We start from the raw sequence: 22,766 nt of genomic DNA on the forward strand, positions 1-22,766 counted from the left end.
AATCCGGGGAAATTTTGGAGAAGAATTGGCCGTGTTATAAACACGAGCTCGAAGAAGGAGCTTGACGTCGTTTCTCTCCAAACCAATATCGCGGGGCATAGCCAGTACTTGGATATTTTTTAGCGCCATCTCAGCACCCGTCACATGCTTGGCGGGGACGCGGGCTCCGCGGGAACCCTTACCGTTAGCGTCTAGCCCCTAAATTTATAGCGCTTGAACCCGTTCAAGGCGTGCGACTCTCCACTGAAACGGATCGTGGGCCGAAGGATCCCTGTCGACGCCGTAATTGTACATGAGCGGTCGCAGTTTGAAGCGATTGTCTCGTTGAGAAAGTCAATTGTTTGCGATCAACTACCTTTTTTGGGCTATAACCCCGCTGCGAGATATACGACTCCTCGATCTTGGAGATTTCGCATTCGGTCGGCAGAACGGAATATTTGGCCTGGATCCTGGGGCGAGGGTTTCATCAAGAGCTTTGATACATACTCGAGATACAAAGTCTATTCGGGATCCGATCCTGCATGGATATTCTCGTCTACTAGCTCAGATGGCTGATGAAAGAGCTTCAACTACCGGTGGACAATACCCCGCGGGTTCCTATGGTTATCATCTAGTCAAGCGACGAATGAAACAAAGCAGACTTACACTCGCACTCGCACTCGGTACTATTCCCCTCATGAAGCATATCATGTAAACTAATTAATCTTTGATCCTTGAGTGAGGCTGATAAGAACTTACCCTGGTAGATCCCACAGAAGAGGTCCCAGCTTCTTTACGGTGATTCAACTGCGGCACGTTCTAAAATCAGAACATAAACTCTCTAACCCAGCTTGTCGTCATACCATTCGGATTAGACGAGATGAGACTTGATAGATTACTTCAAGGTTCCCAATCCTGACCTCGTGAAGCTGCTTAAGATTGGTGCTTGTGCTACCTAAACAGTGATGCTCATCATCCCAACTTAGGTATCTTATCACAGTTTCTCCAGATCGTTAGTAGTTTGACTTTGAAGGTACATAACAGTGAGTTTTATAACGGAACAACAAGATCAGCCATATGCCTTCAAGACTCAAAAGCTCTCAACGTATTGATATCCATGCAGATAGAACATGTCCAGATTCATATAAGCTAAATTCACCAATAGTTACCAACTAACGCCAAGTAAAAAACCTACGGGCTTTTCCATCTCCAATCCTATAAAAGCCCCTCCAAGTCTATCACAAAACGCCCAATGACCTCGCTCAAATGTCGTGTTCATTATGCTCATTGCAGCTTTTTCACGCTGGCATCACCAAACTTGTTCTTCAACTGCTGCAGGTAGAAATGCGATTGCTTATCACATGACGTCGGACCTGTGACTGTGCAGTCGACCAAGAGAGTGACAAAGTCCCCGTCACGGTATGCATTGCCTTCCTTGTTGCGGCCGTATGAGGCAAACGTGCGCTGGGGTATGAGCGCAAGCTTGGAGAGGATGGTAGGATGCCATTGGACAATATGTTCCTTTTACGAGGTTAGGTCACGTTTCTCGGCAGATCAACTCAGGTAAAACTTACAAGCGCATGTCGCTCGGCTTTTTGAAAGTTGTAGCTCTGGTACAGAGGGTCCATCCATGTCTCGACAAAGAACTTGGCCCATTCACCGTTTTTGAGGATGTAACTGTTAGTTACCAACCCTGTCTCGTCTTGGCTGATGACAAGGCCTGCATCTTCACCCTTGAGGTGGGAAAATGTCTTAATGATGCTGTCCGGCGGCACTATAGACCAGTCCTTAATCATTAGGCTTTCTAGTTTCGCCGGATTCACCACCTGCTCCTCTAACTTCCTGTCGAGCTCCATGATGTAAGCGTTTTGGTCGAGGAACCAGACATAAGTGGCATCGGGGTATTTTGACAGCGCATGGCGCATCGCGATAATCTTGGCCCATGATCGTGGGAATTTGCCAGTATCATAGTCAGACGCTTGTACAATCATTGTTTCATATCCTACAGTATATCAGCCTCATCCATGAACAAGCCTTTCACAGCTGACTTACCGTTTCTTGACGCATATTGCTCTCGGTTGTGTCGAATCGATTCTAAATAGGCTTCGTTGTACTGTGTATTGTCCAAGACCGTCACAACGACAACGGGGGGACTGCCTGACGGAACATGCTCGCGGTACGGCGCTTCGCCTTTTAGTCCAAAGAGGAAAAATATAAATCCAATAGCTCCGAGGAGAAGTAAAACCGCTGTTCTTTTGCGAATTCGGCGCAGAATTGGCGGTATTTGCGACGAGCGCTGCTTGAAAGGTGGTGGGTTGGAGTTCTTGCGAGGGGGGTATGCGAAGTGCATCTTGGGCGATTGCTAGGTCGAACCGCGTTGAATATAGTATAGTATTAGTCGCGAATGAGGTCGGAATAGCTTCCTTGACTTAGAAGCAGTCAGAGCAACCCCGTAGACTAGGCGTGTGTAGATCGTCCGTTTCGCGAAGGGAGACCAGGTTCTTGTGTAACTGCGAGAGCGGGCAGCCGTTAATACTGAATTCAAAAGAGGAACCGTGATCGCAGCAAAAATTAAAGAAGCGAGCGAGAGCGAACAGTCTGGTCCGCAGCAAATGGAGGAGCTAATCAGGAAGTCATGGTCGGCGCACTTGGTTGATGATAGATGGCTTTTTGGAGCGGCCGAATTCATGAGGCCCTGGCCCACATGCTGGGCTACCCTACCCGTATTTCAATGGCAGGGGTCCATTCAGAACACCAAATTCCAACGTCATCTCGGTGTCGGGGCCATAAAAGTCCGTCTTATAAGACATGACAAGGTCAAGAAACATGCGCTGAGAATACGATGAATTCGTATTGAGATGACCTAAATATAAGCTGTCATATACACCATCAGGCCATTATTCTAGCCGCAGTATAGGAGCTAAAGATTGGTTATTGATTGCGAACTGTTATCACGAGGTGTTGGAAAGGATAGTTACATGTATTCTATGAGTAGGTGAAAGCGGAATTGAGACCAACAACCTTAGAGAACACCTAGCATGGTGATGAAATAGGTAATAATTCATTGTAAGGACCATAGTAAAGGTCTTGTTTATTCATGATACATAATAACACAGGTATGTATCAACTAACATCCGACAATCTGCTCACTGCTTCTGTACGAGGGTAGTGTACCCAGCAGATGCCTCACACCGTTACGAACGCCCGAAAGCATCACGATGCGTGGATGAAGGTTGATAATCTCATGCTGACCAGCGAGCAAAGAGCCAAAACGGTTCCCGCCCAAGGCGAAGCAGAGCGTAAATCTTTGCACACAGACTAGTTGACTTGACAGGGAAGAGCAAGATCTAGGCAACTTAAGAGTGTGCAGATACATACACGATGTAGAGCATTGGGGCCATGGGAACAAAAGACTGCTTGGAACAAAAGCTTCTTAGCTTCATTGATCTTTCTTACTTCCTTGGTTCGGTCCATCGCCGATATCTTCATCTTCGTCATCGTCTTCGCCGACGTCAACAACCCTGTCGCTCACATTCTTGAGCACGCGGGCACTCAGCTTCTGAACAAATTTCCAGATGCCCACAAGAAACGTGAATGCACCAATGAGTACAAAAATGAGGTTGATGTTCTCGACACGGTTTCGGCCAGTGCCTCCTCTCCTTCCACCACCACCTGCCACGCCGCTGCTTCGGATCTGCCACCAACTGAAGGGAGATACAGTAAGCATCGTCTTGAATAGCCCGACAATTCCCAGGGAGAAGAAGCCCTTAACGAAGTGCTCGAACCAAGAGGTTGGTAATTGTGGTGGAGGTTGTCTCAAGGCCTCGATATCTGTAACCACGCTTGTGACAGTTTCGCCGATGGTTCCAATTGGGTCGGACCAAAGATCAAAAAGGGGATCTGCGATAAATCCGAGGACAAAAATGCTCAGTATACAGAACCAGACGGTCAAAGCAACCTGCGCCCACTTGCTGCTCAAAATGGAACCCCAGTGGAGTCGAGAAATGCGATACGTAAACTTGCAAGTCGGGCACTGCCAGTAGTTCCTTGCTGCCATGGGGTTGGCGAGTCTCCAAGCGTTGAGACATCCTTCATGAACATATTTCTGCGAACCCTTACACTTGCATGGTGATAGTAATCTTCCCAGTTCGGGATCGTCGGAGACGTATGTAGGCCGAGATGAACTTGTAGGAATGCCAAACGTTGTTGACTGTTCAGGAAACCTGGGCTCTTCAGTGTCGAGACATATACGGCATGTGCGCGGGCCGTAGCGCCTCTGCCTCGGCGCGCTTCGAGACTCCTGGTTAGAGGTAGTATCAGGCTTTGGAGGAGATGCCCATCGCGTTGTAGGCTCTGGTGTCGCTGCACGTGGCTCTGTTTCAGGCTGTCGAGCAGAATTATCCCCAACCGAGGACCAATCCCAAGTAGGGCGCGTCTCCATGATGAATTACGTAGACCTGTGGAAGTAAAGAGAGGTAAGGGCAACAGCAGTAGGTGATAGAATCACAGTAGAAATGTGCTCAAGTCGTGGGCCGTGGAGGCGTTTCAGGCGCAACCTACATGTTTTTGCGAAGCTCAAATGTCAAGAGGAGCAGTAGGAGAGCGGGGGAAACACCTGGCCGCCCGCCAAGATTGGAACGAGGAGGTAAAGTCACCCCAGGTATGGAGAGGCCAGCTCAGCCTCTTTTTCTTGCGAGAGAAGATGGAGGAAGGAAGCCGAAATAGCCGATACCAAGCTCGCACGAAGAAAGCTGCTTTGTGTGTGGAGTCTCTGGAACTTGGCGCGGCTCGGGAAAAGGATGATCCTAGGAATATAGGTGAGGATCCAATCTTGGTTGCAGGATTGATGGGGGGAACTGATGGAACAGTTTGTGGAATTTTGAATAGAAGTTCGAAAATCTCTTGTATATAAATATTTCCTCGACTGAAAGTTTAATAAGCTGCTGTCATGATATGAAGTTAAGATCTGGTACCTTGTCTCTGTTGACCGGCGATCGGATAATCTGTTGCCCCGCATTCAGAGCTCCCAGTGGTTGAGCTCGACGCGCAGCTGGGCCTGCCTAGAGGCTACAGCTGCTTTGGCCAAACACCAGAGCTCCAGTTGCAGCCTCGCTTGATATCTTCTCGTCAACCCCACGAATCCATAACCGCCCATAATTCAACACTCACTTCTTTCGTAACGATCCCACCAAACCAGGAACTTGAGCGATGGCGGACCGATACTCCTTCTCTCTCACAACCTTCTCACCCAGGTATGTTTCGGTGACGACACTGTTGATATGCGAGCATCATCACTGACAAAGCTGTAGCGGAAAGCTGGTGCAGATTGGTACGTAATTACTGGTGTATCTTCGATATGCTTTGCGTATTGAAGTTTTGTGACCTTACCAAGCTTTGGAACTAACCTGACGAAATAGAGTATGCCCTCAATGCTGTAAACCAGGGTATCACTGCCCTTGGCATCAAAGGTTCGCGCTCCCCCCGGCATCTTGAATGAGCTCCTGCTAACCTACACAAGCCACCAACGGTATCGTTCTCGCCACCGAGAAGAAGTCATCATCCCCTCTGGCCGACCAGAGCTCCCTCTCCAAGATCAGCGACATCACCCCCAACATCGGCATGGTGTACTCTGGCATGGGCCCTGATTATCGAGTATTGGTGGACCGAGCACGCAAGGTTTCGCATAGCGGCTACAAGCGCATCTACAACGAGTACCCCCCTACCAGAATATTGGTGCAGGATGTCGCCCGAGTGATGCAGGAGGCCACGCAATCCGCCGGTGTTCGACCTTATGGCGTGAGTCTGTTGGTTGCTGGCTGGGATGAGGGTATCGAGCCTGAGGAGGAGAGCAAGACCACCGAGGAGAGCGAGGAGAAGAAGGTCAACCGAAAGACTGGCGGTATTCACAAGGGCGGCCCCATGCTGTACCAGGTCGATCCCTCTGGCAGTTACTACCCATGGAAGGCTACAGCCATTGGCAAGAGTGCGACAAAGGCCAAGACATTCTTGGAAAAGCGATACTCGGAGGAGCTCGAGCTTGAGGATGCTATCCACATTGCGCTGTTGACCCTGAAGGACAACATCGAGGGTGAGATGAATGGTGACAGCATCGAGATTGGTAAGTTTCCAGAACGAGTCGAGAGTAAGAGTCTTGCTAACTTGTTGCAGGTATTGTTGGTGCTCCTGCAGACCATCTTCTGGGTCTTGAGGGTGTTGATGGGGCTGTCGGACCCCGTTTCAGAAAGCTGACCCCTCAAGAGATTGAGGATTACCTGACGAGTCTATGATTGCCCTTATGCAAATGATCACAACGAGAAGCATTGTACAATAGAGGGTTCATTGGGCTCACTAGAGCTGGTTCTGATAGAAGAACAGCTCATTATGAGCTTTGAGATTGTTTTACCTTTTTTGTGACTATGAATGATGATCTGGGGCCAGCCTCAACTGCAATAATTGCCCAACCCTCAGGGGGCGTAAAATCTATCTTTGACCATGATGAAATTGGATCTTGAGCATCCTTCCCATGACCAACTTGGCCATTAGTGTTATCCCCTATTATGTAGATGCAGCCATCAGTCGTAAGAGCAATGGCATGTGATTCTCCAAGTCCAATATCCTGCACGTCTTTGTCTCCGTCAACTTCGAAGTAATTCGGTAGCTCGCTGATATCTCGAAATACGTTGTGTCGGCTTTGTGAGCCAGGGGGTGCCATGCCCCAGAGATACAATCCACCACTCTCTGTCAAAGCTGCAGCTGTGTATCCGGCTGCCGCAATCTTCTTGATAGGCTCGCCGAGATCACTCAGATCTTGTATGACTCCAGGTTCGTTGGCAGGGCTAACAACACGATCAGTATGGTCTTTCCACAGTTATTCATGGATACTGACCGGGACTCGTCAACTTCACGGCCGAGGCAGTCTCGGAATCGTGGGTCACCACAGCTTAGGACGGTCTGATCCTCGAGAAGAAAAATGAAGCCAGCGTCGTAGGCTGTTATCTGGCGGACAGCAGCCTTGCAAGGCCAGGAATCGGTACTCTTGTTGGCTTTCCATGCCGCCAAAGATGGATACCGAGCAATGGCGTGATTTAAGGGTGAACAGTCCGACTCCTGAGCAGTTAAGACCTTACCATCCCCTGAGATAGCACTTGGAGAGTCGAACAGAAATCCTTGGTTGTCTTCACGGTGAAGAAGCTGGCCAGGGGATGATCCAGCGATGGTCCAGGTTGTATCTTGTTGAACTGCAAAGTGTTAGAAAGGATTCCACGTCCTTGTTATAGAACGAAGGACCTGCCCACAGTATAGCTCAGCTGGGAAGCAATTCGTCCAACAGACTCGGCTGCCAATACTTTTGTGAAAGCGAATACGTCGTCAGGCTCTTCGTCCACTGGGGAAGTGTCGAATGTGAGCTGGTTCCACGCATTGAAGCCGGTTGCGTATAGATCCATGGTTTGATCTGTGGAAGGTATTCGTACGGGGACATCCATGGCTATCTGTGATTTTAGTGTACGCAAAGAGTGGCAAAGAAAGTTGAGATATTGATGATTCGTAGAAGGGCGCCTCCAGTTTGACAGTGGTAGGTCGAGGGTGAAGTTGCGATGAAAGCCTGTGGTGTGGCCACTCAAAATGAATATCGTCACTTGATCACTTGGAGGTTACCTTGGACGAAAATAGATGAAAAACACAGTGAAAACAAAACTGACTGCCATGGGCTTGAAAGGAATGTTGAACAGAAGAAGAACTTTTATTTTTCTTGGCTTTCTTGCAATTACATTGTGTTCTTGGTGCCTGTTCAGCGTAGTAGTGAGAATAAACGGTGCTAATCTTACACCCTGCATTGGCAGACTAGGTACAGAGCACCAGTGCTAGAATATTCAATTGCCAACAGTCTAATCAAGGAAGCGGACATAAAATACAAGGAGAAGTACTTATTGATGTAGGAAAATAGAATTTGAGTTTATACTTGACTTGTAGCAGTGATTTCAAAGTGACGGGGAGGATATTATCTCCTGATTTAGCTCGGCAGTGACAGATGCACAATTGCTACCTACCTAATCTGCGCAGTCAGTTCAGTCCCTCCCTCCTCCACACTCCCAAGTGCTCGGGTTGTGAATCAGTGCTTCCTACACCAACAATTCTCGGTGGGCCTCCCACCATCTCACTTCACTATTATGCTTCTCTTTCCTTGATAGACCCTTTCTCTTTTCCCTTCTCATGCTTCTGAGAGCAAGGCACTACCCGCAAACCTTCTTCTGTTCTTTGGCTTTCCACCAGTCACTCTCCCGCGTGAAGACAGCTTCACTAAAGCGAACCAGAATACTCCAACACTTGGCTCGCCCAAGACTTCAAAATTGCTATTCACTACTCCCCCATGATAGGAAAATGATGGAAGTCGATGAAGAGCAGTCTCCCAACAGTGGGAGTGCAGACTCCTCACGGTCGGAGAGTCCTGCTACCGCCTCGACGCCATCACCAATGATCGAGGTCGAAGAAGCAGTGAGCATTCTCTCCACAGCCAAGGCCAAAACTGGAAAACAAAAGGCCTCAAGCAAGTCCAAATATGTGACTCTAGTCCCGGACATCATCAAGCCTCGTGCCTACCAGCGAGAGATGCTGGAGCAGAGCCTGAGGAGGAACGTCATCGTTACTGTAAGCACCTTCAGGCATCGTTATTTCGAATCATATCGCCTAATAGTTATCAGATGGATACGGGCAGTGGGAAGACACAAGTGTATGTTCATAGCAGAGTGTTCTGGGATTGAGACGTTGACTGAACACTACAGCGCCGTTCTTCGCATTCAAGCAGAACTCGAGAGATGTTCACCTGACAAGGTTCGTGGATCAATGACTAAACCCATGGCAGGTCACTGACTACCTATGTAAAGCTTGTGTGGTTCTTGGGTAAGACTGTTGGCCTCGTTGAGCAACAGTACAATGTCATCCAAGGGCAAATGCCATCGGTGCCCATGAGACTGCTTACGGGGCAGCTCAACATCGATGCATGGTCGCCAGGGGTTTGGTCCCAAATTCTCGAGGGCACTCGCATCATCGTATCTACATTCTCCATCTTGCGTGATGCTCTTGACCACGCCTTTGTCACAATGGACATGCTCGCCTTAATAGTATTTGACGAAGGTAAGTGGCTGTTCGACTTACAATCACTCTTGTTAACCAGTGGCAGTCCATAATTGCGTTAAGAACGACCCTGGACGGAAAATCATGATGAACTTCTACCATCGACACAAGAACGCGGGTTTGCCAGTACCAGCCATACTTGGCTTGACTGCCAGTCCCATTATCTCATCAGATCTTAAGGAGATCGAGAAACTAGAGAATACGATGGACGCTACCTGTGTTACTCCGACCATTCATCGAGAGCAACTACTCAAACATATCAACAAGCCTCACCTCGTTCGCTCACTCTACGATGTTACGAAGATCCCTCCCCGTACGCCACTGATGCAACAACTGCAATCGGAATACTCGAACATGGATATCGCAAAGGACCCCGAGGTTCTTAAGTTAAAAGCTCTTGTCGCTAATGATGAAAAGAAGCGGGAAAGGTTAATGAACCTGATTATGAAGCACGGCACCTTCTCGCAACAGCAAATCAAAGGCCTCTGGAACAAGAGCAGAGAAATCCTTGCCGAACTTGGCAGCTGGGCAGCAGACTATTATATTTCACAGATGATCAAGAACTTCCTTGGCAGAATCGACGAGAACATTAATTTCACCGATGCATGGTCCAACGAGGACAGGACCTATCTTGCAGGACACTTGCGCCGAATCAACATCGGTGTCGTTGACAACTCGCCACCAACCGAGCAAACCGTGTCGCACAAAACTAGCCGACTGATCCATGAACTTCTTGAGGTCAAGAACGATGTAGTTGGAATCATTTTTGTCAAGGAACGAACTGCAGCGCATACGCTTTGCAAGCTTCTTAACAACTACCCCCCTATCCGAGACCGTTACAAAGTCGGTGCAATAGTCGGGGCTTCGAGCTACGGACTCCAGAAACAGAAGGTCTATGAGTACCCCATTGACTCTGACAAAGTACTCGAGGATTTTAGATCAGGGGCTATCGATCTCCTGGTGGCTACCAGTGTCTTGGAAGAAGGCATTGATGTTCCCGCATGTAACCTAGTTGTGTCCTTCGACGAGATTGCTACCCTCAAGTCATTTATCCAGCGCCGTGGACGAGCTCGCATGCCGGACTCCAAGATGATTGCATTGCTGAGATCAAGTGCAGACACCCGCGCCTGGGAAGACCTGGAGGTAGGCATGAAGGAACGTTATGAAGATGACCAACGAGAGTTGGATCGATTGGATAAACAGGCATGGGCTGAGGATATTGATTCTACCTACTATATCGTGAAGAACACAGGAGCACGGCTCGACCTCGAAAATGCTCGACAACACTTGGATCGCTTTTGCCAGGTTGTTTTTCGCACGGATTATATCACCCAGCTCCCTGAATACGTCTTCCATAAAGAAGAGACTCCATACGGTGGGCCGATCTTGAGAGCTACAGTCACTTTGCCGGGAGGGCTGCCGCTGAATCTTCGCACGTTCAAAAGTGCTTGCGGATGGAAGTCTGAACGGAATGCCATTAGAGATGCCGCATTTCAGGCATACGTCGCTTTGTACGAAGCTGGGCTGGTCACAGATAATTTGGCCCCTCTCAATGCTAAGTCAGAGAAGGTAGAAGAAAAGATTGACCTAATACCGGAGCCCCTATTCGACCCCTGGGTCCAGATCGCCCAACGCTGGAAGTCGGATTGCGATAAGCAATACTACTTGTTCGAGTTTACTGATGAAGAGTTCCACCGCCCTTGTCTCTTTGGCGTCATTTTACCTGCTCTGGTTGACCTGCCCCGAAATATCACGTTATACCCTGGGAGTGGCTCCAAGTGGTCTATTGTATGGAGTTCGGTCGACGACATACCCGATGAGGTATCTTCAAACGAACGAGATATAACTTCGGCTCTCTTGGCTATGAACTTCCAGCACCGCTGGAATGTCGAAGATCGCGAGCATGTCATTAAGATGACCCTGGAGAGTACATCAATCTTCCCTGCCCCCCACGTCACCCGGGATTCCATGGCTGCATATCCTTTCCGCGGAGCAGGGGAAGAACAGGCCAAGAAGCACAGAGTTCTCGTGCGGGACCAAAAAAACAGGCCGTTTCACTACGTCCGCATGATTCCCTCAAAACCTAAATATCTCGATGTGCAACACCCATTCTATGAATATGAAGAAGCAGAAGAGCATGAGGAGTATCTGGTTCTGGAAAAATGGGGTACCCGAAACGATTTACTTCATGATTTAAAAGATGTTCAGCCCAAGTCAAGCACTAAGCCGTACGAATATGTGCTTCCCATTTCTCATGCCCGTGTTGACAAGGTCGGAAGACGAGTCGTCAAGTGCGGTCTGTTCATTCCACACATCACACATGAGCTAGAGGTGCATCTTATTGCTTCTGAATTATCGTCTACCCTTCTGAAGCCAGTTGGCATCGAGAATTTGCAGTTGGTGCTCGAGGCCATAAGCTCACCTAGTGCTTGTGAACCTGTTAACTACCAGAGACTTGAACTTCTGGGCGATTCGATTTTGAAATTTTGCGCCGTCACTCAGGCTTACTCTGAACGTAAGTAGCCCCCCTTGTTGTGGAGGTCAATACACTAACTAACTCTCACAGACCCGTCTTGGCCCGAAGGGCTTCTGAACCATTTTAAAGATCGACTCGTATCCAACGAACGCCTCCAACGAGTGTGTCTTGAGAAAGGTCTCTCAAAGTTCATTCTTTCGAAGAGTTTCACCGCCTTGAAATGGAGGCCACTCTATCTTGATGACGTTTCCAAAGAAAAGTTTCGCCCTCGACCTGCGCCAACGCGAGGATCGAAGACCTTGGCCGATGTTGTAGAGGCACTTATTGGAGCCTCTTACCAAGACGGGGGGATGACCAAGGCCCTTAAATGCATTTCAGTCTTTTTGGGCGACAAGTGCAACTGGCATCAAGAGGGTGTGGCTAGAGACATTCTCTTTGCTGCAGCTCCTAGTGACGTTAAGCTTCCCAGTATCATTGAACCCCTTGAAGACCTGATCAAGTATACGTTCAGGAAGAAGTCTTTGCTGCTCGAAGCAGTTACCCATCCTTCATATGCTACAATCATGCAGGAAAGATCCTACGAGCAACTCGAGTTTCTGGGGGATGCTGTCCTGGATTATATCGTTGTCGCCAAAATGTTTCAGCACGATCCACCAATTCCTACTGGTCGACTCCATATGATCAAAACGGCCATTGTGAATGGAGATTTTCTTTCATTCGTGAATCTTACCAACTCTATCGAGCGAAAGGACCTGGAAGTTGTGACCAACAGTGAGCCTACAACCGAAGCTACCGGAGACTTGGAAGTCAAACCCGAGGGTAAACTTATAGAACTGATAACCAAAACTACTAAACTTCCACTTTGGAAGTTCATGAGGTTTAACTCCTCCGAAATGGTCAATGCCATGGTAAAAACTGAGGAGAGATTCGAATCCATGCGATCGGAGCTTGACACGGCTCTGTGGGGTGGTGACTTCTACCCCTGGGTACTCCTCGCACGCCTTCAGCCCCCTAAGTTTTATTCGGATATGTTTGAAGCTATTATCGGTGCAGTCTGGGTCGACTCCGGATCGATTGAAGAATGCACACGTGTTCTTGAAAGCTTTCGGGTAATGGAATACCTGAATTTGGTGATGGAGAAGGACATACACGTTCAGCATCCCAAAGAGCAACTCTCCAAATTCGCTCTTGCAAGTAAAATGAAATACACCACAACCCAGATCGAAGAACCCGAGCCTCGATGGAGCTGTGAACTCACAATCGGAGAGCGGTTGGTAGCAGAAGTCGAAGGTTCTCTCAACAAAGTCGAGGCTATGGCTAAAGCTGCGGAGAAGGCGATTCGACTTTTAAAAGGGGAGATGAATGCAGTCGATCAGCAACAAGATGCCATGGACACCTCGTAGGAAGGGGATCATGTACACGCCTCACAGAGAGATGATCTTGCACACAAACAGGACGAGGTCTCGGCCGGTACTTCGCCAGAGAAGGAGTCCATCGATCATCCAATGGAAGGCACCCTAACTGAGAACTCGGAGGACAAGGATCTGGTCGTTGGTCCGAAGAAGGAGAGCAAGACGAAGTCATTGGTCGGGCCACCGAAGAACGAGAATACGAAGCAGTTGGCCACCCATCCAAAGGAAGTGGGTTTAGCTCATGGATCCATAGAGGAGGATTTGATCGACTTTTCGGAGGACGAGATGTCGGTTGACCGTCCAAAGGAAGCGGATCTTGGCTATCATCCCATGGAAGAGGATCTGATTGGGTTCTCAGACGATGGGACGTCGAACGACCGCCCGAGTAAAAAGAGACCAGTTGACGTTTCAGAAGATCACGAGATAGCCGGTCTTTCAGAGAAGAAGAAGTTTAAGAAATTTTGAGGCGAGAGGATGCTAGAACTCACTTGGAGAGGGTAGATCAAGAAGGATAAGATTAGACATTGCTTGCAGATACCTAGATAGATACCCTAGCTCGTCTATACTTGCTTTCCAAGTTCTTCCAAGATCGTGTCTACTGTCCACTCAAATGTCTTCTCGATATCTCCATCAGCACTCACATCACCCTGTACCTTGATACCGTCCTTATCCAAAACATCCGTCTTGAACTTACCCTCTACGTCGCCATCCTCGAACATCCAAGCGTGTTCTTCTACATAGTTAGGCCATACGATCTTATCAACGTAACCAGGAGGATCTGCCCAGAAGCCCTCCAGGGTGACGTATCCGTCTCTGGCTTCTCTTCTCTTCTTAGCCTTCTCGTATGTCGTGCGCAAGAAGAGTTTGATGTCCAAGTTGGGCTTAATGGCAGCCATAGAAGGGGAGTAGAGGAGAAAGCCATCGAGGAGACATAGACGGAGACTTTTGCGGAGGGGATGGTCTCGGCCTAGAGCGGCATCGACTTTGGCACGTTGAGCAGCGATGCTGGCTTCTGATACGGGGCACTTGCCCACGGAGTTTTTATCTTCTTTGGAATCAAGGGTAGGCTAAACGATTATATCAGACATACACCATGACTCAAGATGTAGGACTTACAGGAAAGGCAGCGTGTTGGCGGATATAAGCGAGGGAGTCGGCCATGGCCGGGATGTCGAGGGCCTCAGCACAGTCCCAGTCTAAGAGACCATTTTTGGTCGGCAGCCTGTAAAAGTTAGGCATGGCTCATGTCAAATTATCGTTTATAAGGTATCATACTCATTCTCAGGTCTATAAAAGTCATCCTCATGAAGAATGAAAGTATTGGGGAAAATGTCCCGCAGCAGCCGCGCAAGGGTCGTTTTACCACTTGAGGAGCACCCTGAGATGCCGACTATGAGAGCCTTATTTGCGCTCATGATGCCAAGATATCAACAGTTATGTTGTGTAATGTTGGACAGTGACTGGTCATGAGTTTGACGTCGGCAAAGTGCGGGAGGATCACAAGCACGCAACGCACATGCAGGGGAGGGCTTGATAGTGGCGCTCAGCCGCTAACGATGGAAATACAGGGGTTATCATCGGACCTTGATCTACGAGACAAGGTTCAACGGACTTGGCATCATTCTCAAAACGTAAACTATTGAATTTATCGTCCTCTAGATCAAATAGACTCAAACTAAACTCCTGATATTTTGAATCAGGAGTAAAACAGTCACGCGATGGTCGTTGCGATAACCTCGCACAAGCACAATCAAGATCGTCGTCTCCTTTCCCCGTCGAGTCTAGCGGAAGATGTTGGAAGAGACGAACGAACCACAGCCGTGAGACGTAGCATTGGGTCAACCGATTTGCTGAGAGAACATGAACGTACGTCTCTACGTGCGACAAAACTTTGCTATCATTGGTAGCGTATACATTCCCTCACGGGAGATTGCCAAGAGCTGCACTATAATTTACTACAATTAGACTTAGGCTTAGATTTAGACTTGATTTTGGCTGCCATCAAAGGGGGAATTTGAAGCAAGGGAGGATGTATATGTCTAAGTCGATGCCAACAAAGAAATATCCATTCTGCTTCTGTTCTTCATGATATCGACCCTCTCTAGCCTCTGTCTGTCGATGTCCCCTCTATTCATGTTTGCTTCTTCCCCCTTCTCGCCTCTAATCTCAGCTCGCATTCTCCCCGAGCGTGCCAAGTCCGCCATCATGCACTTATAATTCGATTCCGAGTCATATACCAAGATTCCAACAAATCGAATTGGTTATCTTGCCCAATAATTCGCAGCCGACACATACCAGACGCCTCTCCCGTGTGCTCTCCCTTGAGAACAACGTTTCCCCTTTATATAGTATATAGGATTACCCAACAGTATCATGGGACAGCATTCCCGGCTTCTGCCACAAGCAACAATGTTGAAGCCTTCAAACTCCTCCTTCATGGAGAAGACTCTGCCCCTGAGGAATAGGGTGGCAGACAAGATTGAGTGGGTGAAACTTCGTACGCCAAAGGTCGTAAAATCGAGAGCATTTCGAAGAGCGGCGACTATTACATCTGCTGTGTTCTTTGCTCTCACATTCATTATCGTTTTGGCAAAGTTGACGAATGCGGGCTTCTTTATACCAAAACTTGTCAGCCATATCTCGAGATATCCTACATGTCAGAGCAAGGGAGTCAATGGAACGAGGGACATCTGGGAAGCTTCACAGAAGAAGTACGAGAATCTGATGGATGACAAGTTTACGTACGCTTCTGGATCTCGTTCCGGTCTCATTGGTAGAATGCTAACAATGGTCGTGTTCCAGAATTGCTATGCAAACGTATCGTCGACCGAAGGAACTCCAAGAAACGCTCAACATCATCCTGAGCGAGGAAGTCCCCTCGCTCCTCGAAATCGTCGTCGTCTGGAATGACCTCGAAAACTATCCCCCAGATGATTATGTTTCGAAACACGGGGTCCCCGTCCGATTCAGAAAGTCGAAGCGCAACAGTCTCAACGAAAAGCTCTGGCCAGATCCCGACTACAAGACACAGGCGATTCTGCTTTCAGACGATGATGTCTACTATCACCCAAACGATCTCGAGTTCGTCTTTCAGACATGGCGCAAGTTTGGCAGGAATCGGATGGTCGGTGCTCTCGCTCGATGCGCACCTGTCGATACGTTTGGATACCACAAGTACACATTCTGCTCCAGCAGATGGGGAGAGGACGAGTATAACATGGTTCTGACCAATCTCGCTTTCTCACATGTGTCGTTCCTCGACTATTACTCCTCCAATGACACAATCATGACACAGATCAGGGAGTATGTCGATGAGGGCTTCAACTGCGAGGATCTTGCCATGAACTATGTCCACGGACTTCTCACTGGAGAAGGCCCTCTCCTAATTAATGGACATGAGAAATATGTCAACTTTGTTCCTAAAGTTGGGATCAGCATGAAGAAGGGTCATATGGAGGCCCGAAGTGCCTGTCTGAACGACTTTTCCAAGATGTTTGGATGTCACCCCTTGGTCGACGAGTCTGGATACATCCAACGTGGTGTACTGGTAATGTGAGGAGCTTCAGAAAATAATATGTCGTTTTGAGCGTTTTGAATTGTAACGAGGCGAGTCTCATGTGAATAATGTATAACAAGACGGGACCAGGACCAGATACTATAGTTGGTTAAACAGTTGACTACCTTGGGCAGAGTTAAAGACGGCTGCACCGGGAGCAATGTATCATGCTAATTACTAATTTGACGAATAATCTGAAAATCGAAACGACAGGTAAGAATGTCAAGCAATGAATAAAACTGAAAAGATGATCTTGGCCTGGCCTTGAAACGCCCATGAAATTGGATTTCATCGATCCTCGTTGCTGCCCCACGTGATGTAACCAACGTCAACGTACAGCACTTGGATCCATCAGCAAAACCACCGAAAACAGCATCGCAACCTCAAATCTTCCTCCTCATACCCAACCATGGCGATGAACCCAGGTGAACAAACAGGAGTAATCATCTCCACGGCCGTCGTGGCCCTCCTCACCGGTTACGCTTTCGGTATCTATACCATCCGAGGCTACCTCATCCCACCCTCTCTGTTCGAGGAGCGCCGGCGCAACATACACGATCCTGTCGAGAGTGACGAAAGCGATATCGACGAAGATGACACTATTCTCGATCATGCTCCCAACTGGGCTAATGGCGCTGACGCCGATAAAAAGCAGGGTTTGAAGAATGTTGAGAAGGAGAAGGAGCCTGTTCTGAAGGACAATGGCGAGGAGTGCAAGCTTGTTCTCGTTGTGCGAACAGATCTGGGCATGACAAAGGGTATGTTGTTACGCTTTCTCTTGAAATTGTCTATGCAGAGTGCTAACAGTATGTGTTGTAGGCAAAATCGCTGCTCAATGCTCCCACGCTACCCTCGCATGCTACAAGGCCCTCTCCCGCGCCCCCGCCAACTCTTCCCTGTCCAAGATCCTCAAGCGCTGGGAACATCTCGGCCAGGCCAAGATCGCCGTGCAAGTCAAGAGTCAGGACGAAATGCTCGAGCTTCGACGCAAGGCCCGGTCTCTCGGTATCACAGCTGAGGTTATCCAGGACGCTGGCCGAACACAAATTGAGGCGGGCAGCATGACAGTGCTGGGCGTTGGACCTGCGCCTAGAAGCCTCGTTGACCAGGTCACTGGTGGACTCAAGCTGCTGTAAATGGCGAAGAACACTCGCAAAGAATAGAAAGGATTCTGGGGATACACGAAGACACGCATGGGATTACGAATTGGGTCGGATATGTAAAAGTACTGCAAAATAGACATTCACATGGGAATTTGATAGACAAGCTCGCATTTTTCACTCAAAAGAAGCATGTTTTCTGTGATAAAGGGTATTATTCGCATTTGCACATCCAAGTCTATTACTCCTTTTTCGTAAATCTCGCCAAGGCCGGTCCCAGATCCGCTTCCGCCTCGAGCTGCTTCTTGTCCTTCTTGGCCTGCTGCTCCTTCCAGATCTCGTCCACCTGCAACCTCTTGTCGTCGATGATGTTCTTCTTTCGCTGCTTGCGCAGATACTTCTTGAGCGCGCCATTCTTGCCTCTTGCTCGCTTGCGGATCTCCTCGGCGATATCTGTGGCTGGCGTGTCGAGATCCTTCTCTGCGCGGCGCTGCTTGTCGGATCGCAGATCCAAGTTTCCGATGTAGTTGGGGTCGAGGGCGATCATGTCGGGTTGGAGCTTGTTCAGCAGACCCTTGACTTCGGATTCCTGTCGTTGCTTGGCGGTTTCGAAGGGGTTGACTTCCAGTGCGTCGTAGTTGGCCTCACCAGCGCCAGGGACGATGATGGAAGAAAATCCTGAATCGTGGCCGAGGCCGAGAACATCTTCGAAAGGGCACCAGCGCACGCGCTCAATGCGCTTGCCCTCACCACCCCAGGCCATATAAGGACTTTGGACCTTTTCTTGAACAGGGGCATTCTTGTCGAAAAGACCCTTCCAGATTGTCGTCTGAGTACCCCATCCAACAGCGGTCAATCCAGTATCTGAAATAGCCAGAGAAGAAGCAGGCTGGCGTGTGAAGTAGTTGTTGACCTCTCGGAACATTCTCAGATCCCAGACTGCCATCTTCTGATCCTGACCTGCTGACACCATGTATCGACCTTCACGGTCAATGGCCAAGTCTCGTACGGGTCCCCTATGCGCTAACAATTTAACAAGAGGATCTTGAGTATTGGGCGACCATAGTGTGACTGTTCCGTTCTGGTGACCGACATGTAGAATAGCGTTCCAGGGGTTCTGCTTGAGGGAACATGGTTGGCCTAATCGGGTGGGAATTTCGGCGACTAGTTGACCTGTTGAGGTGTCCTGGTATTTGAGGAAACCAACAGAGCCCTGCCACTGTTAGTTGTGCATGCAGTGGGCGGGAAAGGTGAAGCTCACAATTGTTGCTAATAGGTAGTGGTATGGCAGAAACTCCATATGAGACACCTCCTGGTGTTTCCTCAAAGTATGCAGTTCCACGCCATTGTGATCGTAGATGTAAACGTACTTCTTTTGCGCAACAGCAAAGTACTGGTTGTTGTGTAGCCACTTGATATCCCTCACGGTCTCACCCAGCTGCAATTCGCAACCAAGCTTACCCTCTCGCCAGTCCATCGTCGCAACATGACCCTTTCGACCACCGAGCAACAGGTCCCGCCCATTCCTCGAGTAATCGAAGTGATATGGTCCCAGATCGTCCAGCTTGAGCTCAAATCGCTTTTGCGCAGTCCCCACAGCAATATCCGACGTAATATCGTCTTGTCGGACTTTGTATGTTCGTTCGAGCTCGTCCTCAGCTTCGAGAAAGCCAGATGTATTCTCGAGCAAAATCTCGGCGTCTTTGGCTTTCAGCGCAGCATCCTGGTACTTGCCCTCAAGGCGCTTCATGTTACTTCGAAGCTTCTTGTCCTTGATGGCCTTGATGTTGACCTTCTTCCCTCGACCGTAGGCTTTGTTTGCTTCTCGGATTCGACGAGCACGTTCTCGCTCCTGACGAGGAACGAGTTCTGTTCTGGCGCCTTGAACGGCGAGTGCGCCATTGCCGCGCACCTTTGAAGTGGGCGCATCAACTGTGTCGACCTCCATATTTTCGTATTGTCAACGCGCTCAACTGGAAGAACGGCAACTTTGAATTAGATGGCGGATGGATTGGCATGCAACTTTCCTTATCGACAAAAAAATTCACCGTTTATCGTGCTGAGTCTATTGGATGTGATGCTCCACTCTTGACTGACAGAATAAACGGTCCTCCGAGTATCTAGTTCAATGGATGCAAAGTTATGCTCATTGACTTGAAATGTCATGTGAGTTAAAATAATAATAATAATAATAATAATAATAATAATCTAGAATTAAATTAATTGCGTATAAAGAAGACAGACATTCCTTCTCTTTCACTCTGTACGATCGTGAGATCAATCACCAATAAGTCTGTACCTCGGAGACTCAGCATCCATCTAACAATCAGGGTTCTTTATGTCATCCACTAATACGCCACTATCGATAGGCACAAAAATTATTTTGGATTTAACCCCGCCATCACCGCCTAAGAATATCGACGATATTGCCATCATTTTGTCTACAATTTGTACAGAAATCTCAATTCGATATTTCTGTCCCTCAATCTGGCTTCGTTACCATTTCGATTCAAAGCCGGTGGCGAGAGCAAAATGCCTGTCGCTGTGGCTCATTCTCATAGGCCAACTACAAAGGTTACACACAAGGCCTTCAAGTCACGGGCTGCTTCTAAGCATGAGTTGAGGGACCGCGCAAAGGGTAAGACTCTCCCGAAATTTTGTCATTTCTCCAATTCTTACACAAACACAGGCCGAGTTGCCGACGAAAAGGGAAACAGAAAGACTCCCCATCAACAAGTCATGTCTAAATTCGACCGACGAAACCAGGCCAAGCAGGCCCGATTGAATAAGCACAAGGAACATGTTAAGGAAACCTCTGTCTTTGCTGGAAAGGATGGCGCTCCTCGACATGTTGCCGTCATCCCTCTTTGCGCTGGAACCGATCTTAACGCTGCGATCAAGCAACTGAACAGCAGTGTCGACATCGAGGACAACACCGAGAGTGGCAACTACCGAGTCACAGTCGATCGATTCAAGCAAAAATTACAATACATCCCTATCGAGCGAGACCTGAACGCCTGTCTCGACGCTGCCCGTGTTGCCGATTTCGTCATTGTCGTTCTGTCCGCCAACGTTGAGGTCGATGAACTTGGAGAGTTGATCTTGCGAAGTGTTGAGAGCCAGGGCATGTCCACCCTCTTCACCATCGTTGAAGGTCTCGACAAGGTTGAGCCCGCAAAGCAGCGACAAAGTGTTCTAGTCTCCCTCAAGTCTTTCATCACACATTTCCACCCTGAGCAAGAGAAGCTTTATAGCATCGAGAACCGACAAGATTGTGCCAACCTCATGCGATCACTGTGCAGCACAACACCAAAGGGCATCCGATGGAGAGACGAGAGGAGTTGGATGCTTGCGGAGGATGTCAAGTTCGCCTACTCCGAGTCCGATTCAACAGTTATCACCGGTGTTGTCCGAGGCAAGGGCCTCAAGGCCGACCGTCTTATTCAGATTGGCGACTGGGGAACTTTCCAGATCGAGAAGATTGAGGCTGCCCCTCTGCCCAAGCAGATCAAGAAGAAGGGAGAGGAGATGACCGTTGACCCCGAAGAGGCTGGCAAGCTTCTGGAGGAGCCTTCTGAGGATCGTGATGACTTGGTGGAGCTGGCTCCTGAGGAGGTCATGATGGACGACGCTGATGACGCTATGACAACTGATGCCACCGAGAAGAAGGGTGTTCTTCTGGATGATCACCACTATTTCTCAGATGAGGAGGCTGAGGCAAGAAAGATCAAGAAGAAGGTCCCCAAGGGTACATCCAACTACCAGTCAGCTTGGTATCTGGAGGATGTCTCGGACTCAGAGTCCGATATGGAGGACTTTGAGATGAAGGATGAGGCCGGCGATGAGGAGGCCCGCCCTGAGGATGGTCTTGAGGGTTATGCCCCTGCACCCGCCACTGAGGGCGCTCCCTCAGAATATCCTCAATCAGAGATGATGATTGAGCCAAATGAGGAGGAGGATGCTAAGCAACTTGAGCAATATCGAGCCGGAAAGCGAAATGAGGTTGAGGACGATATGGAGTTTCCCGATGAGATTGAGCTGCACCCTCACGTTTTGGCCCGAGAACGTCTGGCCAGATATCGTGGTCTGAAGAGTCTGCGAACCAGCACCTGGCAGGAGGATGAGGATCGCGCACATGAGCCTGAGGAGTGGAGACGTCTTCTCCAAGTTCCAAACTATCAATCCTCAAAATCTCAAGCGACAAGAGAGGCTCTGGTCGGTGGTGTTGAGCCTGGTACCCGTGTTCACATTTACATCAAGGGCATCTCCCCTATTCAGGAGAAGACCTACAATCCTAAGAAGCCACTCACCCTCTTTTCTCTTCTACGACATGAGAACAAGAAGACGGCTGTCAACTACCTCTTCAACCTCAGCTCCGACTTCACCAAGTCTATCAAGGCTAAGGAGGAGCTTATTGTCCAGTGCGGACCTCGCCGAATGGTTATCAAGCCTCTCTTCTCCCAGCCTGGACAAACACCCAACGACGTTCACAAGTACTGCCGGTTCCTCCACCCCGGTCAGTCAGCTATTGCGACCTTCATGGGTCCTCTAACATGGGGTGCTGTGCCTGTTCTGTTCTTCAAGCGAACCACAGCTGAGGAAGTTGAGAAGGACGAGAACGAGGATGGCCCTCACATTGGTCTTTCACTCATCGGTACAGGAACGGCTCTACCACCATCCACATCTCGCGTCATCGCCAAGCGCATCATCCTCACTGGCCATCCTTACCACATTCACAAGAAGATTGTCACTATCCGATACATGTTCTTCAACCGAGAAGATGTCGAGTGGTTCAAGGCTCTACCTCTATGGACCAAGCGTGGCCGCAGTGGTTTTGTCAAGGAGCCTCTCGGTACACATGGTTACTTCAAAGCAACATTCGATGGGCGTATCAACCCTCAAGACTCCATCGGCGTCAGTCTTTACAAGCGAGTGTGGCCACGAAATGCTACTCCTGTGGAGGGACCGTTATTGGAGATCGAGCCGAGCGCAGTGCAAGCTGATGGCGATATGATGATGGATGACCAGGCATAGACATGACACCCAGTATACCTCTAGAATTAAAAGTTGGCGTTTTTTCCTTTTCTCTTATATGACTATTTCCAATACTG

General features: G+C 48.9%; 10 protein-coding genes across 10 annotated transcripts; 5 read left to right on the top strand and 5 right to left on the bottom strand.

Annotated features, from left to right (window-relative positions):
* Positions 1–1,263: 1,263 nt before the first annotated feature.
* FPRO_12949 (uncharacterized protein) lies at positions 1,264–2,329 on the bottom strand (the record flags this gene model as incomplete). The annotated part of the gene is made up of 3 exons (XM_031223521.1): positions 1,264–1,500; positions 1,554–1,981; positions 2,032–2,329. The coding sequence occupies 3 exons, from the start codon at positions 2,327–2,329 to the stop codon at positions 1,264–1,266; spliced, it is 963 nt and encodes a 320-aa protein (XP_031088872.1).
* A 1,089-nt stretch (positions 2,330–3,418) lies between these two features.
* On the bottom strand, positions 3,419–4,420 carry FPRO_12950 (uncharacterized protein; the record flags this gene model as incomplete). The annotated part of the gene is made up of 1 exon (XM_031223522.1): positions 3,419–4,420. One exon carries the CDS (start codon positions 4,418–4,420, stop codon positions 3,419–3,421), a length of 1,002 nt encoding a protein of 333 aa, XP_031088873.1.
* Positions 4,421–5,187: 767 nt separating this feature from the next.
* Positions 5,188–6,266, top strand: FPRO_12951 (putative 20S proteasome subunit Y7; the record flags this gene model as incomplete). Its single annotated transcript, XM_031223523.1, has 5 exons — positions 5,188–5,231; positions 5,289–5,308; positions 5,397–5,447; positions 5,498–6,097; positions 6,148–6,266. The coding sequence occupies 5 exons, from the start codon at positions 5,188–5,190 to the stop codon at positions 6,264–6,266; spliced, it is 834 nt and encodes a 277-aa protein (XP_031088874.1).
* A 92-nt stretch (positions 6,267–6,358) lies between these two features.
* FPRO_12952 (uncharacterized protein) lies at positions 6,359–7,463 on the bottom strand (the record flags this gene model as incomplete). The annotated part of the gene is made up of 3 exons (XM_031223524.1): positions 6,359–6,815; positions 6,866–7,217; positions 7,271–7,463. 3 exons carry the CDS (start codon positions 7,461–7,463, stop codon positions 6,359–6,361), a joined length of 1,002 nt encoding a protein of 333 aa, XP_031088875.1.
* An 898-nt stretch (positions 7,464–8,361) lies between these two features.
* On the top strand, positions 8,362–12,990 carry FPRO_12953 (uncharacterized protein; the record flags this gene model as incomplete). The annotated part of the gene is made up of 6 exons (XM_031223526.1): positions 8,362–8,625; positions 8,679–8,707; positions 8,760–8,808; positions 8,862–9,111; positions 9,158–11,626; positions 11,678–12,990. 6 exons carry the CDS (start codon positions 8,362–8,364, stop codon positions 12,988–12,990), a joined length of 4,374 nt encoding a protein of 1,457 aa, XP_031088876.1.
* A 569-nt stretch (positions 12,991–13,559) lies between these two features.
* Positions 13,560–14,414, bottom strand: FPRO_12954 (uncharacterized protein; the record flags this gene model as incomplete). Its single annotated transcript, XM_031223527.1, has 3 exons — positions 13,560–14,066; positions 14,116–14,221; positions 14,275–14,414. 3 exons carry the CDS (start codon positions 14,412–14,414, stop codon positions 13,560–13,562), a joined length of 753 nt encoding a protein of 250 aa, XP_031088877.1.
* Positions 14,415–15,408: 994 nt separating this feature from the next.
* FPRO_12955 (uncharacterized protein) lies at positions 15,409–16,555 on the top strand (the record flags this gene model as incomplete). Its single annotated transcript, XM_031223528.1, has 2 exons — positions 15,409–15,740; positions 15,802–16,555. The coding sequence occupies 2 exons, from the start codon at positions 15,409–15,411 to the stop codon at positions 16,553–16,555; spliced, it is 1,086 nt and encodes a 361-aa protein (XP_031088878.1).
* Positions 16,556–16,964: 409 nt separating this feature from the next.
* On the top strand, positions 16,965–17,691 carry FPRO_12956 (uncharacterized protein; the record flags this gene model as incomplete). Its single annotated transcript, XM_031223529.1, has 2 exons — positions 16,965–17,313; positions 17,375–17,691. The coding sequence occupies 2 exons, from the start codon at positions 16,965–16,967 to the stop codon at positions 17,689–17,691; spliced, it is 666 nt and encodes a 221-aa protein (XP_031088879.1).
* Positions 17,692–17,896: 205 nt separating this feature from the next.
* Positions 17,897–19,603, bottom strand: FPRO_12957 (putative UTP7-U3 snoRNP protein; the record flags this gene model as incomplete). Its single annotated transcript, XM_031223530.1, has 2 exons — positions 17,897–18,868; positions 18,917–19,603. 2 exons carry the CDS (start codon positions 19,601–19,603, stop codon positions 17,897–17,899), a joined length of 1,659 nt encoding a protein of 552 aa, XP_031088880.1.
* A 584-nt stretch (positions 19,604–20,187) lies between these two features.
* Positions 20,188–22,689, top strand: FPRO_12958 (putative TSR1 Protein required for processing of 20S pre-rRNA in the cytoplasm, associates with pre-40S ribosomal particles; the record flags this gene model as incomplete). The annotated part of the gene is made up of 2 exons (XM_031223531.1): positions 20,188–20,293; positions 20,345–22,689. 2 exons carry the CDS (start codon positions 20,188–20,190, stop codon positions 22,687–22,689), a joined length of 2,451 nt encoding a protein of 816 aa, XP_031088881.1.
* Between the last annotated feature and the right edge of the window lie 77 nt (positions 22,690–22,766).

The sequence above is a fragment of the Fusarium proliferatum genome (genome assembly GCF_900067095.1).
Source record: "Fusarium proliferatum ET1 genome assembly, contig: FPRO_scaffold013, whole genome shotgun sequence".
NCBI lineage: Eukaryota > Fungi > Ascomycota > Sordariomycetes > Hypocreales > Nectriaceae > Fusarium > Fusarium proliferatum.